Raw genomic sequence first — 17936 nt, 5'->3', positions numbered from 1 at the left:
CATAGTCATAACTCATAACTTGTATACACTATTTTTTTTTTGTGTCCCCCTCACATAACATGCATACTGTTTACAGCTAGAGAAAACGGCACGAGGTTCTTTTGTTCATACACAAAACGGAATGTAGTCTAAATGAAAGTATCTCTTTCTTTACCTGCTTAAAACCCAAAAGTAGACTTCTTTCGCCGAAGCCAAAAAGTACACTACCTTCTTCTTCTTCGTCTCGCTAAAACCTTATCTATCCCTCTTCCTTTCTCCGCCCATGGCCGCCTTCTCCGTCAACGGGCAGCTTATCCCGGCGGCGACTAGCTCTACCAATTCTTATCCTCTCTCTTCTCGCAGGAAATTTATTTCGCCTTCCACATCTCGTCTTCCTCGCTTCTCCTCACCATCTCCTCGCGTCCCGTCGATAAAATGCAGCAGTAGCAGCTTACCTAGCCGAGATACTGAGCCTTCTTCGAAGGATTCTCTCCTTAAAAACCTAGCGAAACCTCTAGCCGTAGCCTCAGTCTCGTCCGCTGCTTCCTTGTTTCTATTCCGAATCTCGAATCTTCCGTCGGTTCTGACCGGTGGAGGTGGAGGTGGAGGTGGAGGAGGAGATGGGAATTTCGGTGGGTTTGGTGGTGGAGGCGGTGATGGAGATGGTGGATTTTGGGGGAAATTGTTTTCTCCGGCTCCGGCGGTTGCTGATGAGGAACAATCACCGGATTGGGATTCTCATGGTTTGCCGGCGAACATCGTTGTGCAATTGAACAAGCTTAGTGGTTTCAAGAAGTATAAGGTTTCTGATATTATGTTCTTTGATCGACGGAGGCAAACCACGATTGGTACTGAAGACTCCTTCTTCGAGATGGTCTCGATTCGTCCCGGCGGTGTTTACACTAAAGCTCAATTGCAGAAGGAGCTTGAAACCCTAGCTACTTGTGGAATGTTCGAGAAGGTTGATTTGGAAGGGAAAACGAAAGCTGACGGAACCCTAGGTGTTACAATCTCGTTTGCTGAGAGTACATGGCAATCTGCTGATAGGTTCCGATGTATCAACGTTGGGCTGATGGTGCAGTCGAAGCCGATTGAGATGGACTCGGATATGACTGATAAAGAGAAGCTTGAGTATTACAGGAGCTTGGAGAAGGACTACAAGAGGAGAATCGATAGGGCGCGTCCGTGTTTGTTGCCTGCACCTGTGTATGGTGAGGTGATGCAGATGCTGAGGGACCAAGGGAAAGTGAGTGCGAGGCTTTTGCAGAGGATTAGGGACCGTGTTCAGAAATGGTACCATGACGAAGGGTATGCTTGTGCTCAAGTTGTGAATTTTGGGAATTTGAACACTAAGGAGGTTGTTTGTGAAGTTGTGGAAGGTGATATTACTCAGCTGGTGATTCAGTTTCAAGATAAGCTCGGGAATGTGGTTGAAGGGAACACTCAAGTTCCTGTGGTGCGCAGGGAATTGCCTAAGCAGGTATGTTTTACATGTTCTGCTGTGTTAGATGTGTCATTAGTTATGTTTAGGTCGTTGTTGATGTGATCAGTGATTCTGGTAGTAAAATTTGATGGTCTAGTTTGGTATAGGATTATGATGACGAAAGTGTAGTTATGTTATAGACTGATGAAGATCAGGATAATTTGACAGACTTTTAACTCGAACTTGCTATTTTAAGTATGATGGTTGCAAAAGGTTTAATCGCTACAATGAACACACATTACAAATGTTCCATATCTCATTGTTCCATGTCTGGTTGTAATATATCTCATTTCTTATGTTAGTTTTGGTGATAGTATCTATGTTTCGTTGTTTTTTGTTGACAGCTCCGCCAAGGCTATGTTTTCAACATTGAAGCTGGGAAACAAGCTCTTAGGAACATCAACTCATTAGGTTTGTTCTCTAATATTGAAGTCAATCCACGCCCAGATGAGAAAAATGAAGGGGGAATTATCGTTGAGATCAAACTGAAAGAGCTAGAGCAGAAGTCAGCTGAAGTCAGTACTGAATGGAGTATCGTTCCTGGGCGCGGAGGAGCTCCCACACTGGTATGAATCCTTCTTACTGGAACAAGTACAGATTGTCAAATTTGGATATTCCATTGAGTTTGATTGTCATCGTTTATATGCATCAGGCTTCATTCCAGCCAGGTGGGTCTGTTACTTTCGAACATCGAAACCTCCAGGGTCTTAATAGGTCTCTCATGGGTTCAGTGACCACTAGCAACTTCTTGAATCCTCAGGTACATTCTATCAGCTTACATAGTTGATACATATATGGCTCAATTATTAGATTGATACCATCTATCTATTTCTGTTGTTATGTGCTATGTACAAACCTTATGTTATTTTTTTTTCTTTCTTCAGGATGATCTTTCGTTTAAGCTTGAGTATGTGCACCCGTATCTCGATGGTGTTTACAATCCTCGTAACCGTACATTCAAGACGAGCTGCTTCAACAGCCGCAAACTTAGCCCAGTATTCACTGGAGGACCCGGTGTTGAGGAAGTGCCACCAATTTGGGTTGATCGAGCTGGTCTCAAAGCTAATATAACTGAGGTAAGCTTGCCAATACTCAGGGCCATAGTTAACAAGTTTTTTCCTAGAAACACTTAACTGAAACATACTTTCGTGCAGAACTTCACACGTCAGAGTAAGTTTACATATGGACTTGTGATGGAGGAGATAACAACCCGAGATGAAAGCAGTCACATTGCTGCAAATGGTCAGAGACTACTACCTAGCGGTGGAATCAGTGCTGATGGACCTCCAACAACTCTCAGTGGTACCGGTATCGATCGGATGGCTTTTCTACAAGCCAACATCACCCGCGACAATACCAAATTTATTAATGGGGCAGTAGTTGGAGAGAGAACTGTCTTTCAGGTTTGCTTAACCAATAATCAAATTAGATTATAATTATGAGTCATGTGTATACTCTGTAAGCTTTACAAAATGTATTTGCAAATCACAGGTTGATCAGGGACTGGGTATTGGGAGCAAATTCCCATTCTTCAACCGCCACCAGTTAACCATGACAAAATTCATTCAGCTGCTGCAAGTAGAAGAAGGCGCTGGTAAGCCACCACCACCAGTTCTAGTCCTCCACGGGCATTACGGAGGCTGCGTTGGCGACCTTCCAAGCTACGATGCTTTTGTCCTCGGTGGTCCGTACTCCGTCCGTGGCTACAATATGGGTGAGATTGGCGCTGCTAGAAACATTGCCGAGGTAATACAGCATACACATGAAACAAAAACAGTATTTTTTTATTTTTTTTTCTAAAACAGAGAAATGTGTGTTTAATTACTTTTACGGGTTGCAGGTCAGTGCTGAGATCAGAATACCTGTGAAGAATACGCATGTCTACGCCTTTGTTGAGCACGGAAATGATTTAGGAAGCTCAAAGGACGTGAAGGGAAACCCTACAGCAGTCTACAGGAGAACGGGACAGGGTTCATCCTACGGAGCAGGTGTGAAACTCGGATTGGTCCGGGCAGAGTATGCTGTAGATCACAACAACGGAACCGGTGCTCTGTTCTTCCGGTTTGGAGAGAGGTATTAAGGATAATGGAGAAGTTCATGTAATCCACACCTTAGGCTTTCCAATTTCTCTCTTAAGGATGTGCTATTTTTCTATATATATATTTTTTTTTTCTTGTGGTTTTTTGTTTCTACATCTTTTTTCAATAATTGCTTAATGTTAGTGTTTGCTGACGTTGATGAGTTGTGTTGAGAATCGGGAAAGCTTTTCTGCTTCGTAATATTCATTGTTTCGTAAAATCAGAGACACTGATTTGAGCTTTCTTATGATTCCTGAAAATGGTTCCTTCTTTGATATTTGAGTTTTCTTTTTTTTTGAGTAATGTTGCATAATAATAAACATGTTACCCACCAGACCACAACATTTCACTCGGTCCCACGTTTACTAGTGTTTATAGAAAATACGATGTCAATGTGTAGATATTTTTGACGAAAAATTTGAAACTTTCAACAACAGAATATAACGTATAGTTGACAAATGAAATTTGCTGTCACTTTCTGCATCTGAGTTCTTCTATAAAATTACCAACAGGGGATAGTGTCAAAAAACAAACAACCACAACCTGTGTCAAAAGGCTTTAAGAAAACTTGAAATTGTTGACAGTATCTAGGAAAACAAATCTTCAATCTTGTCCATATTTTGAAATCCTTCAACTCTGATTCCTTTGAGATGGTAGATGCTATCACGGGATTCGTTGTGGGAAAGATCGGCAACTATCTCATAGAAGAAGCATCGATGTTTATGGGAGTCAACGAAGATCTAGAGTACCTGAAGACGGAGTTGACCTGTATCTAAGGTTATCTCAAAGATGTTGAAGCTCGAGAAAGAGAAGATGAAGTCTCGAAAGAGTGGACAAAACTTGTGTTGGACTTAGCATACGATGTTGAAGATGTTTTGGACTCGTATAGTCTGAAACTCGAAGAAAGATCACAAAGGCGAGGTTTGAGGAGATTGACCAACAAAGTAGGCGAGAAGATGGATGCGTACAACATAGTTGATGATGTTAGAATCCTTAAGAGAAGGATCTTGGATATTACTCGCAAGCGGGAGACTTATGGCATAAGATCCTTCAACGAGTCTCGAGGAGAGAGTTCTACAAATTTGAGGGTGAGGCAGCTTCGACGTACTCCACCTGTTGATCAGGAAGAGCAAGTAGTTGGTTTGGAAGATGATGCTAATATTCTTTTGGTAAAGCTTTTTGGTGATAATAAGGAGGACAAGAGGCATATCATCTCCATATTTGGTATGGGAGGTCTCGGAAAAACTGCACTTGCTAGGAAGCTTTACAACTTGGTGGAAGTGAAGAGAAGATTTGATTGCCGTGCGTGGACCTATGTTTCCCAAGAGTATAAAACAAGAGATATACTTGTGAGAATTATAAGATCTTTGGGAGTAGTCTCTACGAAAGAAATTGATGAAAAGATCAATATGTTTAAGGAGGATGAGGAGTTAGAAGTGTACCTTTACGGTCTTCTTGAAGGAAAAAAATATTTGGTGGTAGTAGATAATGTATGGGATCCACACGCGTGGGAGAGCTTGAAGAGAGCCTTACCATGCAATCATGGAGGAAGTAGAGTCATCATAACTACACGTATTAGAGCGATTGCCGAAGGCGTGGATGGGACAGTCTACGCTCATAAGTTAAGGTTCTTGACATTTAAAGAAAGCTGGAAGTTGTTTGAACAGAAAGCATTCAGGAATATCGAAAAGGTCGATGAGGATCTGGAGAGAACCGGAAAAGAAATGGTTCAAAAGTGAGGTGGACTACCGCTTGCTATAGTCGTGCTATCTGGGATTTTGTCTAGGAAGAGGACAAACGAGTGGCACGAGGTTTGTGCTGGTTTATGGCGACGACTAAAGGATAACTCCAATCATGTTTCCAATGTGTTTGATCTAAGCTTCAAGGAGATGCGATACGAGTTGAAACTTTGCTTTCTTTACCTCAGCATCTTCCCTGAGGACTATGAGATTGATGTAGAGAAATTGATGCGTTTACTTGTAGCGGAAGGGTTTATACAAGAGGATGAAGAGATGATGATGGAAGATGTGGCTCATTGATATTCTGATAGATAGAAGTTTACTGAAAGCTGAAAGAATAGAAAGAGGAAAGGTGATGACTTGCAAAATCCATGATCTTCTCAGAGACGTGGCTATCAAGAAAGCTAAAGAGCTTAACTTTGTAAATGTTTACAACGAGAAGCATCATTCTTCTACTATGTGCAGAAGGGAAGTGGTTCATCATCTTATGAACTACTGTCACTTGTGCGACCGACGTGTAAACAAACGGATGCGAACCTTTATGTTTTTCGGAGAAGGGACAGGAATGGTGGGTTTTGTTAGAACTTCAAACTTGAAACTGAATCTACTTCGAGTGCTTAATATGGGAGGAATTTTGTTTTCTAGTAAGGGTGATTTGACACAATCTTTACCAGATGTGATCGGGGAATTAATTCACTTGAGGTACCTTGGGATTTCTCATACTAATGTCAGTATATTACCAGCTTTCGTCTCTAATTTTACGATTTCTACAAACACTTGATGCGTCCGGCACAGCCTCCTTCCAGCGCACGACCGATCTAAGTGAGCTCACATCACTAAGGCATGTCATCGGAAAATTCGTGGGAGAATGTCTAATAGGCGACGCAGCAAACCTTCAGACGTTGAGGTCTATCTCTTCTTACAGCTGGAGCAAGCTGAAACATGAGTTACTCATAAATCTTCGGGACTTGGAGACTACGATGACTCAAAGTGGATAGACCAGAGAAGAGTTCCTTTACACATTTCTCACTTCTCTAAACTCCAAAATCTTCGTGTCCTGAAGCTCGAAGTGGGAATCTTTAAGTTATCGTCGAAATCAGAAACCGGGTTAGTGGATGTGATCTTTCCCAGTCTTGAGTCTTTGACACTTGTCGGAACAAATATGGAGGAAGACTCAATGCCTGCTTTACAGAAATTACCTAGACTGGAAGATCTGGTCCTGAAAGATTGTAAATACACGGGAACTAAGATGAGCATCAACGCTCAAGGTTTCAGTCGGCTGAGGAATCTTGAATTGTCCATGGTAAGATTAGATGAGTTGTTGATCAAGAAGAGGCCTTGCCTAGTTTGATTAAACTGATTGTGAAGAACCAAGGAATATTAACAAAGCTGATGATTCCAGATTGATTGAAAACGTTGGTTCGACGCTACTAAAATATGTGCTGATGACTGCAGACCTTATGATGCAGCGCCTCTCTCTTCCTTGATGGGCCTCGTCATCAGCTTGGGTACTTTGTTTTTGGGCTTTCTTGCATTGTCGGTTTATCTAAAACGATTAGCTGTTAGGTTTATGGTTTTGTTTTGAGTTTTCCCTACGACTCTATAAATAGAGATCGTAGCAGCATTGTACATTCATTCTTATTTTGCATCAATAAAAACCAAAAAAAGAGGTAGTCTTAACTACCCAAAAGAGCTTTGTTTTCTCGAAGCCCTGCAAGGAGTGTAGGAAAGTGTGTTGTCTATTATTAATAGAATAAGATACAATATATATAGTCATGTACATAAGGGTTTTGCCACTATATAATTACAAATAGGTCCTTCTACTATGTCTTTCTCTCACACGCCCCCTGAAGATGGAGGCAAATTTTTGACCAATCTTACTGTTAAGTTCAGTGAACCGTGGACCCTGAAGTGGTTTGGTTAATGCATCTGCAAGTTGATCAGCGGTGGTGACGTGAGTGACACGAAGTACACCGGACTGGATGTGTTCTCTAACAAAGTGGTAGTCTAACGCGACATGTTTCATTTTGGAATGAAACACGGGGTTGGCGCATAGGTAAGTGGCGCCGACATTGTCACAATATATAACCGGAGCAGTAGGAAGGATGGCACCCATTTCAGTGAGCAAAGAACAGATCCACCGGAGTTCTGACACCGTGTTTGCTACCGCACGGTCATCTGCCTCGGTGGATGAGCAGGAGACACTGCGTTGCTTCTTCGAGGACTATGAAATCGGGCTCCCTCCAAGATACACGATATACACATTGGTGGAGCGATAAGTGCCTTTATCACAACCCCAATATGTGTCAGAGAAAGCATGTATAGCAAGGGGTGCGACACGGCGAAGAAAGATTCCAAGAGAGCGGGTGCCCACAAGATATCGGAGAACGCGTTTTGCAGCCTGCCAATGGTCATTAGTAGGTTTATGCATGAATTGAGACAGACGGTTTACCGTAAAGGCAATGTCAGGCCTGGTGAAGGACAAATATTGAAGACTCCCTATCACCATGCGATATTCAGAGGCGTCTGCAAGTGGTGTGCTCGTGTACACGATTAACGGCTTCTGTGTCATTGGAGTCGGTACCGGATTAGCATTCTGCATGTTCGTCTTGGCCAGGAGGTCTGTAATATACTTGCGCTGCATCAAGTGGAGGCCTGTGTTGGTGCGAGTGGCTTCAATGCCCAAAAAGTAGCGCAAGGGACCAAGATCCTTAAGGGAGAAACGAGCTGCAAGAGACTTGTTAAACGCATCAACCAAAAACTTTTCACCAGTGATGATTATGTCATCTACATACACAAGGACATAGATAGAGTGACCAACATGATGACAGATGAAGAGCGAGGCATCTGCAAGAGAAGCTTTAAACCCGGATTGAAGGAGAAATGTGCGAAGTTCCTGATACCACGCTCTAGGAGCTTGCTTGAGACCGTATAGTGCCTTGCGTAAGTGGCACACATGATGCGGTATGTCTTTATCAACAAATCTCGGTGGCTGAGTAACATAGACTTCATCATGCAATGTTCCTTGTAGAAACGCATTATTGTTATCGACTTGATGGATTGCCCAATTCCGCTTGACCGCCACTTCAAGCACCGTACGAACAATAGTAGTCTTGATGAATGGACTAAATGTCTCCGAGTAATTCAGACCATAACGTTGGTTGAACCCTCGAGCCACAATCCGAGCTTTGTACCTATCAATAGACCCATCAGGATGATATTTTATTGTGAATATCCACTTACAGCTTATCACGTTCTTTGCAGTGTCAGGGTCAGCCATATCCCAGGTATGATTGCGCATTTGAGCATTATACTCGTCAGCCATCGCCTGACGCCAATTCGGATCCTTCATCGACTGTGCCACAGTCGTTGGTATAATCGGTGATTTAGTGGTGTGGAGAGTAAAAAGTTGGGTTGGCTTAATATGATTCTTTGCTCGAGTTTTCATGGGATGGAGATTTTGTGGTGAAGGTGATTGTTGGATAGATGAAGCTTGTGAAGAATCTGATGGAGTAAATATCGGGATAGAGGAGGTTGAAGACGATGAGGAGGTTGAAGACGGGGTAGAGTTTAGTGGATGTAATAATGGGCTTGGATTTATTGGGCTTGGTGGATTTGTTGTAGTAGTAGTGGGAGAAGAGGATATGGATTGGGCCTCGTCCTCATGGAGTGAATCATTGACCCGTTTGGTTCGGATTTCATGAGAGACATCAGGAGAGGGTGACGGCGAGGACTGTGGCATAGGACCAGACGACGAAGGTTGTGGCGAATGGTCCGGCGAGGACGACGGCATTGGCGATGCGGATGTTGGCGGTGAGCTGGAATGAGACGGATTAGGCACTGTCGGAGGGTGAAGATCGGAGCACGGCGGAGAGGAGTGAACTGATGAAGGCGATAGTCGTAACACCAGAAAACTGTTGGAGCCACCATCAACTGATGAACTCGACACCGGCGAAGGAGAGGACGACGATGACGAGAAAGGAAACGTTGTCTCAACAAATTGCACATGCCGAGACACATACAATCGACCCGTCGTCTGTTCGAGACATATATATGCGCTTGGGGTGAGTGAGTAACCCAGAAAAACGCAGGTTGTGGATCGAGATTCAAGCTTGTTTTGGCGATACGAACGTAGCCAGGGATCGCACAAACACCCAAACACCCTAAGTTTTAAATAATTAGGGGTGGTATTGAACAGCTTCTGGTAAGGAGAGACACCGCCTAAGACCTCTGTTGGAAGTCGATTGATCAAGTAGACGGCCGCCGCAAACGCATATGGCCAATAAGCATGTGGAACAGATGCATGAGTAAGCATCGCAAGCCCCGTCTCAACTATATGCCGGTGTTTCCGCTCAGATATACCATTGTGTTGAGGTGTATGTGGCGGAGTCGTGAAGTGAGAGATGCCGTGAGACACCAGAAACAACCGGAGAGCAACAAATTCACCACCATTATCCGAATACAGTATTCGAATCTTTTGTTGAAACCGATTCTCGACCAAGACCTTAAAGGCTATGAAAGTTTCTTTGACTTGGGTTTTTTGTTTTAAAGGATAAAGCCATGTGTATCGAGTGAAATGGTCTACAATAACAAGATAATACTTGAAATTGTCAGAGGATAATATGGGAGAGGACCAAACATCTGTGTAGAGATATTCAAGAGGAGAGGAAGATGTGATTGTGTTTGTAGAAAATGGTAAGTGATGACTTTTATTGAGTGAACAACCAGAACAATGAAATTGTTTTTGTGGAGAAGGAGTAAGTGGTAAAGAAAACTGATAAATAACAGACTTTAAAACAATAATAGAAGGATGCCCAAGTCGAAGATGCCAAGACGAGAAATCGGTTTTGGATGATGGTAATGCCGCGAAGATGGAGATGGTGTTACGATTAAGAGGCCATTCATACAGTTCATTCCGCGTTCGGCCTTGGAGCAACCGGACCCTGTGCTCAGATCCTTCACCTAAAAGTATGCAGGAAAGAATTCCACCGATACTTGATTAGTATTGGAGAGGCGATAAACCGATATAAGGTTTTTAACAACATTAGGTACATATAAGACATCTGTAAGTGCTAAAGAGCGAGAGGGTGTAGGAAGTAAAGCAGAACCAGTGTGAGTGATGGGAAGACCCGAACCATCGGCAATGGTTACCGCCTCTCCCCCAGTATACAACTGATGTAAAGCCAAATTAGAGAGATCAGATGTCAAATGATGCGTAGCACCTGTGTCACAAATCCAAGGATTGTGAGACGAAACAGAGGCCGCATTGGCTTGAGGCTGCCACGGTGGAGCGGAGTAACCTCCATGACCAGGCGACTGGAACTGAGGACACCGCCGTGCACGATGACCAAAGACACTGCATATTTGGCATCGACCTTGGTAACCCCGACCTTGTGAGCCACGACCAGATCCTTGTTGATTGTTCCACCGTCCACGAGAGGAACCACGAGACGTGTGGCGAGGATTATGAGATCTCCCCGAGGGATTGTAAGTGGTGGCAATGGCAGTCATCGGAACAGAGGAAGACGTATAAGCGAGAGCTTGTAGCTTCAGCTCATAGTTGATCAGCTTCTCATGCAACTCGGTTAGGGAAGGAGGAGTGTCACGACCATCGATCTGATCGATCACGGGCTTGTAGTCTTCAGGGAGACCAGCAAGTACAAAGTCAACTTGTTCTTCATGTTCAACCGGCTTACCCAGAAGTCCAAGTTGATCGAAGCGGGTGGTGATTCCTTGAAAATATGCATCAATGGATCACGTTCCCTTCTTCCACTGTTTGATCTGTTCACGGATCCGCTTGATATGACCCCAGCTTGGCTTAGAATAGGTGGACAAGAGTGTACTCCAGATCTCGGCCGAGGTTGTTGTCTTGGACAGAAGAGGTTGAACCTCGACAGCGATTGCACCAAGGAGACTGGAATAGATGAGTTTATCTTGACGCTTCCAAAGGGAATATGCAGGATTCGCAGTGGTGACACCATCGACGGTGAGAGTGGAGGCAGGGGCGGCGGTCGTACCATCAAGGTAACCGGCGAGTTCATATCCATTGAGCAGGGCGTGGACCTGACGATTCCACATCAAAAAGTTGATGCAATGAGTTTTGTCACGTTGGACATGTTGACGTTATGGAGGGGAGAGGCGTCAACGGTAGCAATGACTTCACTCGAGGATGTAGACATGGCGATGAGAGAGACGTGAGCGGCAAGATTTAGGGTGAAAGGAGAAAGAGGGAGAGGAGAGCGGCGGAAAAAAAAAAATTTAGGGTATTAGGTCTCAGAAAATTACTGCTCTGATACTATGTAGGAAAGTGTGTTGTATATTATCGATAGAATAGGATACAATATATATAGTCACATAAGGGTTTTGCCACTATATAATTACAAATAGGTCCCTCTACTATGTCTTTCTCTCACAAGGAGGACTTGCAAACCAGTCGATCTCAAACCCCCTAGGTTTAATACGACCTTATCCCTTTCATAATCGCTTCTCTTCACCATCTGCCCCTTACTCTGTTTTGTCACCTTCAAAACAGAGCTCTTCCGCCCCCTTATCACCTTCTAACGGTGAGCAGAACTTAAACGCAGTGTATATAGAAAATGTATGGAGATCGAATAAGGAATCTGCTTCAAGGTGAAGTGGAAAAAGTAGTAGTCGAGAGAGCTAGCTGTGAAGAGGTTGATCATGGATGATGAAGGTGCATTGATGAGGGAGAGAGCCGTTGTTCTAAAAGAGGAGCTCATTGCCTCTATTAGAAGTGGAGGCTCCTCATACAATGCGTTGAGTGAGCTTGTCCAACCACTTGAAGACAGAGTGAAAAGATGCTAAACATTACTTTACGTAGCAATTCCTAAAGAAATAGTAAAGCTGGTAAACTTCATGTAACATAAAGATGATCAAGCTTAATCTTGCAAAAAATTGGTGTGTTTTATTGTCCAAATAAATAACAATTCAACCTTAATTAAAACTCAGTTTCTCTCAAAATGAAATGATCTCTTTTAACAGTTTGTAGTTAAACATTCCATCTACTAGCCAAAGAAGCAGTCTTACTACAGACATGACCAAACACAAAAAAGTTTAATAAACAGAAATGAAAAATTTCTCGCACTTTATACTAAACTCTATATAGTATAAAAGAGCTTTGATTTAAGACTTTTTTTTTTCTTTTTTTTTTTCTGTGCAAAGAAAAAGTTATTGGAAACAGGAAATTTCCAACTCACTTCCTATAACATTAGCTTTTGTTGGAATGTTACTTTCATCACGTCATGAAAGTTAGAAGTGGTTGACGTGTGGCACTTAAAGAAGGAAAACGAGGAACACTCACCTCTCATACACGCAAATGCTACATATTCATACGCCAGCCTATATTTGTATACCAACCAAATATATATATACTCAATGATATGTACACCAGCCAAAAAATACTTAATAAATATGCAAATCGTATCTTCACAGTCACAGCCTTCGTCCACTTCATGATTTGAAAATGATTGATACTTAATAAATATACAAATCTTTCCTCGATGTTTGCATGTGTGAGGAACTTCGTTGCCAAGAAAAGAACATTCCGATCACCGAGAGAAAATAAAACCAAACAATGAATATTGTATAATGGAAGTTTACTACTTAAAATAAGCAAATGAGGAAAACACATTAGTTACAATTAAAAATTAAGGTTGTCGTTTGGTAGATTGTGTAATTCCCAATGCTAGTGGGATTTTAATAATATTTGTCGGTCACAATGATTTCTAGTAGTCTCTTATAAATGAATATAATCGGAATGTTTGAAAAACAAAATATTTGGAGATCATCTGCGGAGAGAGAGAGAGAGAGAGAGAGAGAGAGAGGGAGAGAGAGAGAAATGGAGAGAAGTGTGAAGAAGGGAAGGATAGTGTTGGTTCCCCTTCCGTTACATGGACATATCACTCCAATGATGCAACTTGGTAGAGCACTTAGCTTGAAGGGCTTTTTAATTACAGTTGTTCAGGTAGAGTCCAATCAAGTAAGCTCTTGGCAACACTTTTTTAGTTTTCAATTGGTCACCATACCAGAAAGCGTATCAGTTTTTCAAGGTGAAGCACTCGAACCAGCCGAGTATATAATAAGGTTCAACAAAACAAACGAGGCAGGATTAAAGGACAGTATAAGTCAGTTGTTGATACAACAAGGCAATGATATTGCATGTATCATCTACGATGAGTTCATGTACGTCTGTGGAGCTGCAGTTAAGGAGTTGAAGCTTCTCAGTCTCATCTTCAGCACCCAAACTGCGATACATAAAGTTTGCTGCTATGTTTTAAGCAAAATCGATGCCAAGAAGTTCTTGATCGACATGAAAGGTATCTAAAATTTATTGCATGCCATTCTGAATCCGGTCGTTGTGGTCAACATAATTTGTTTTTGACTTATGTAGATCCTGAACTACCAAACAAGGTAGTGGAAGACTTGCATCCATTAACTTACAAAGACCTACCAACTTCAGGATTTGGGCCACTAGAAAGATATTTAGAGCTCACTAGAGAAGTAGTCAACAATAGAACAGCTTCAGCTGTTATTATCAACACGGTTACCTGTCTAGAGAGCTCGTCTTTGACAAGGCTGCAACAAGAAATCAGAATTCCGGTGTATCCATTAGGCCCTCTATACATTAGGGCTTCATCGGCGGGACCTAGTTTAAAGGAAGAGGACAGAAGCTGCATGGAATGGCTGAACAAGCAAAAAACGAGGTCAGTCATATACATAAGCTTGGGAAGCCTATTTCAAATGGAAACTAAAGAAGTGTTGGAGATGGCTTGGGGGTTATCTAGCAGCAACCAGCCTTTCTTATGGGTAATCCGACCAGGCTCTATCGCAGGCTTCGAATGGATAGAGTCATTGCCAAAGGAAGTCATTAAGATGGTCTCAGAAAGAGGATACATTGTGAAATGGGCACCGCAGATAGAAGTACTAGGACATCCTGCAGTGGGAGGCTTCTGGAGCCACTGTGGATGGAACTCAATACTTGAGAGCACTGGGGAAGGAGTCCCAATGATTTGCAGACCATTTCAAGGTGAGCAGAAGTTAAATGCAATGTATGTAGAGAGTGTTTGGAGAATAGGAATTCAGGTAGGAGGGGAAGTGGAAAGAGGAAGTGTAGAGAGAGCTGTGAAGAGGTTGATGGATGAAGAAGGTGCAGACATGAGGGAGAGAGCCCTTGAGTTGAAAGAGAAGCTTAAATCCTCTGTGAGAAGTGGAGGCTCTTCATACAACGCATTTGGTGAGCTTGTCGAGTACTTGAAACAGAGTGAAAAAGATGCTAAACATTAAGTAACAATTCCTAAAGAAAAAGTAAAGTTGGTGTACCTCATGTAACAAAAAAGATCAAGCTTATTCTTGCAAAAGTTTATTATCCAAATAAATAACAATTCAACTATAAACCACGATTCTCTCAAAATGAAATCTCTTTTAACAGTTTTATGGTAAATATTCCATTGCTAGGTTAAAGGATATTTACCGTGGCTTGAGGCTTACGGAAGTTCTTCCCAGAGACTCTTTCTTTGACGTCCCTTATGCCTTATGGTTCATTCCTTGTTAACACCAAAATACAGTTTCAAACAAAAGGATTAATAAACAGAAATGATACATTTCTCGAACTTTATACTCCTCAAACAGAGTGAAGATACTGAACTTTATACTATTTTTTTTTAGACTAAAAAAATGCACTTTTTTAGTGATTAAAAAAAAGTCATTGGGAATAGAGGAAATTTCCATGTTAGTATTCGTATTTGACATGCCCAATTTATCTATAGAATAAAATAGATACCATGACCACAAAGATGAATGCATATATGACAGAGAAGATCACTAAGATGGTCTTCTAATTATACAGCTATAATCGGTTTCTTTGACCGATAGAGTATTGATTTGCTGATGTCTACAGACTCCGCCATGACTCGGACTTGATCAGAGATGACTCAAAGTAGTTTTATCAGGTGACGAAATACTGAACTAAAGAACAGCCAATACAAATGAGGTTTTAATAATAACTTAGATCACTTATCTAGAACTTCAGCAATTAAATATACCAATCGTGGATAATGAAAATGCAGGTATGAGTGAGCGCGCCCTTAGTGTAAAAAACTGAAGCTGAAACTAGATGACTAAGCTTCGCACCAATTCCTAAAGACAGAGTAAACCTAGTGAACTTCATGTAGATCAGCCTTGAGAGTTTTATAGTCCAAGCTTCTTGTTATGAAGATGAAAAAAAAGCGAATTCAAATTCAATAATTGTAAAACTGAGAATGATCTCTTTTGATGATATAATATATGTTCACTACTTCACTGCACCATAACTGCCAGTTGCTCGCCAAAACGAACACAATTTTTGGTTTAAGAAAGAAAATGAGGAACACTTAATTGTTTACTAGCCGAAAAGACTTATATGGTGTGAGAGTTATTAATGTAGCATGTGTTCAGATCTTCTTTGACAAGTAAGTGATGTGTTAACCTTATCTTCACAGCTAAGTAGTTGACTTGTTGGCACTTAAGTTAAAGTAAAGTATATAAAATTGTCTCTTCTGGAAGATCGTGGGAATTTTCTTACACAAGTGGGATTTTAATAATTATTTGGATCACTTATTGCATTGTGAAGAGGAAGAAAAAAAAAAAGGGAGAGAAGGAGGTCAGGAAATGGAGAACAGGGCAGAAAAGAGAAGGATTGTGTTAGTTCCAGTTGCTGCACAAGGTCATGTAACTCCAATGATGCAACTTGGGAAAGCCCTTCAGTCAAAGGGTTTCTCAATTACAATTGCTCAGAGACAGTTAAAGCAAATAAGCTCTTCACTGCAACATGTTCCTGGTTTTGACTTTGTCACCATACCAGAAAACTTACCTCAGTTTGAATCTAAGAAACTAGGACCGGCCGAGTTTCTGATGAATCTTAACAGAACCAGCGAGGCAAGCTTCAAAGAGTGTATAAGTCAGTTATTGCTGCAACAAGGCAATGATATCGCATGTATCATCTATGACAAGCTTATGTACTTCTGTGAAGCTGCAGCTAAAGATTTCAACCTTCCTAGTATCATCTTCAGCACCAGCAGTGCTACCATTCAAGTTTGCTACTCTGTTTTAAGTAAACTCAATGCCGAGAAGTTCTTGACCGATATGAAAGGTGCCTAAAAGAGCTTGATGACCCATTTCGCAATCGATCAGTTTACTCATCTTTTATTTCTTACTTTGCAGATCCTGAAATGAAAGACAAGATGTTGGAAGGTTTGCATCCTTTAAGATACAGCGACCTACCTACTTCAGGATTTGGTCCATTGGAGCCACTTTTGGAGATGTGTAAGGAAGTAGTTAACACAAGAACAGCTTCAGCAATTATCATCAACACGGCGTATTGTCTAGAGAGCTCGTCGCTGTCCTGGCTACAACAAGAGCTCGGAATTACAGTGTACTCATTAGGCCCTCTTCACACTACATCTTCATTGCTGGAACCTAGTTTACTGCAAGAAGATAGGAGCTGCGTTGAATGGCTTAACAAGCAAAAACCAAGGTCAGTCATATACATAAGCTTGGGAAGCAAAGCTCACATGGAAACCAAAGAGATGTTAGAGATGGCTTGGGGATTGGCGAATAGCAACCAACCCTTCTTATGGGTCATCCGACCGGGTTCTATCCTTAGCTTCGACGGGACAGAGTCATTGCTAGACGAAATCAGTAAGATAGTCTCAGAAAGAGGATACATTGTGAAATGGGCACCGCAGATAGAAGTACTTGGACATCCTGCAGTGAGAGGCTTCTGGAGCCATTGTGGATGGAACTCAATACTTGAGAGCATTTTGGAAGGAGTTCCAATGATTTGCAGGCCATTTCAAGGCGAGCAGAAGTTAAATGCAATGTATGTAGAGAGTGTATGGAGAATAGGGATTCAGGTGGGAGGGGAAGTGGAAAGAGGAAGTGTAGAGAGAGCAGTGAAGAGGTTGATGATGGATGAAGAAGGTGCAGCCATGAGGGAGAGAGTCCTTGATTTGAAAGAGAAGCTTAATGCCTCTGTGAGAAGTGGAGGCTCTTCATACAACGCATTTGATGAGCTTGTCAAGTACTTGAACACAAATCAAAGATGCTGAACTTCATGTATTATAAGAACGCTTAATTATACGCACGAACACACACAAAAAATGTTAACATTCCTTGGAATATTAATTTCTTCTTTATCAATACATTTAAAATTTGAACAAATTTGTTTATAAAAAGCTACAATTAAGACAGTCTATCTCCACAAGATATTTTCAATATTTTATATGTAGGGTGTGTAAGTGACTCTTACAAAACATCTATCAACTACACTACCTACGCTAGTTTTAAAATTATCAAATTAGACGTCTCCATGCATCTCCTAATATATATATATCAATTATTATAGAGTCTTATGACTTTGTGAGAATTTAAGCATCTGATAAAAAAAATTATTATATTTGGAGACTACAACTAAAGCATCTTTAACATTTTAGTTACAAATTATCTAAACCTCAAAAGGAAAAGCCTACCCAACGTGACTACAACCACCAACTCTTACATGAGCCAAAACAGAAACAAACAAGAAAAACGCTTTTCTTGGAATAATTGTCACTTTCTTCCGTCTATTAAATGACTCATTATTGGAAGTTTGTTATTGCATTA

General features: G+C 41.6%; 3 protein-coding genes and 1 pseudogene across 3 annotated transcripts; all 4 read left to right on the top strand.

Moving 5' to 3' along the window:
• Positions 1-111: 111 nt before the first annotated feature.
• Positions 112-3760, top strand: LOC104790898 (protein TOC75-3, chloroplastic). The gene is made up of 7 exons (XM_087453016.1): positions 112-1459; positions 1807-2028; positions 2115-2222; positions 2347-2538; positions 2617-2865; positions 2954-3208; positions 3303-3760. The coding sequence occupies exons 1-7, from the start codon at positions 263-265 to the stop codon at positions 3540-3542; spliced, it is 2463 nt and encodes an 820-aa protein (XP_087309142.1). The 5' UTR covers positions 112-262; the 3' UTR covers positions 3543-3760.
• A 313-nt stretch (positions 3761-4073) lies between these two features.
• Positions 4074-6969, top strand: LOC104698921 (putative disease resistance RPP13-like protein 3 pseudogene; annotated as a pseudogene).
• Positions 6970-13068: 6099 nt separating this feature from the next.
• Positions 13069-14692, top strand: LOC104790896 (UDP-glycosyltransferase 76E4-like). Its single transcript, XM_010516695.3, has 2 exons — positions 13069-13615; positions 13690-14692. Exons 1-2 carry the CDS (start codon positions 13138-13140, stop codon positions 14580-14582), a joined length of 1371 nt encoding a protein of 456 aa, XP_010514997.3. The 5' UTR covers positions 13069-13137; the 3' UTR covers positions 14583-14692.
• Positions 14693-15891: 1199 nt separating this feature from the next.
• On the top strand, positions 15892-17495 carry LOC104790895 (UDP-glycosyltransferase 76E4). Its single transcript, XM_010516693.3, has 2 exons — positions 15892-16425; positions 16497-17495. The coding sequence occupies exons 1-2, from the start codon at positions 15945-15947 to the stop codon at positions 17381-17383; spliced, it is 1368 nt and encodes a 455-aa protein (XP_010514995.2). The 5' UTR covers positions 15892-15944; the 3' UTR covers positions 17384-17495.
• The last annotated feature ends 441 nt before the right edge of the window (positions 17496-17936 follow it).

The sequence above is a fragment of the Camelina sativa genome, chromosome 6 (genome assembly GCF_030686135.1).
Source record: "Camelina sativa cultivar CO46 ecotype springtype chromosome 6, ASM3068613v1".
NCBI lineage: Eukaryota > Viridiplantae > Streptophyta > Magnoliopsida > Brassicales > Brassicaceae > Camelina > Camelina sativa.
The sequence above is the reverse complement of the archived record's forward strand: the minus strand, read 5'-3'. Positions and strand labels throughout refer to the sequence as shown.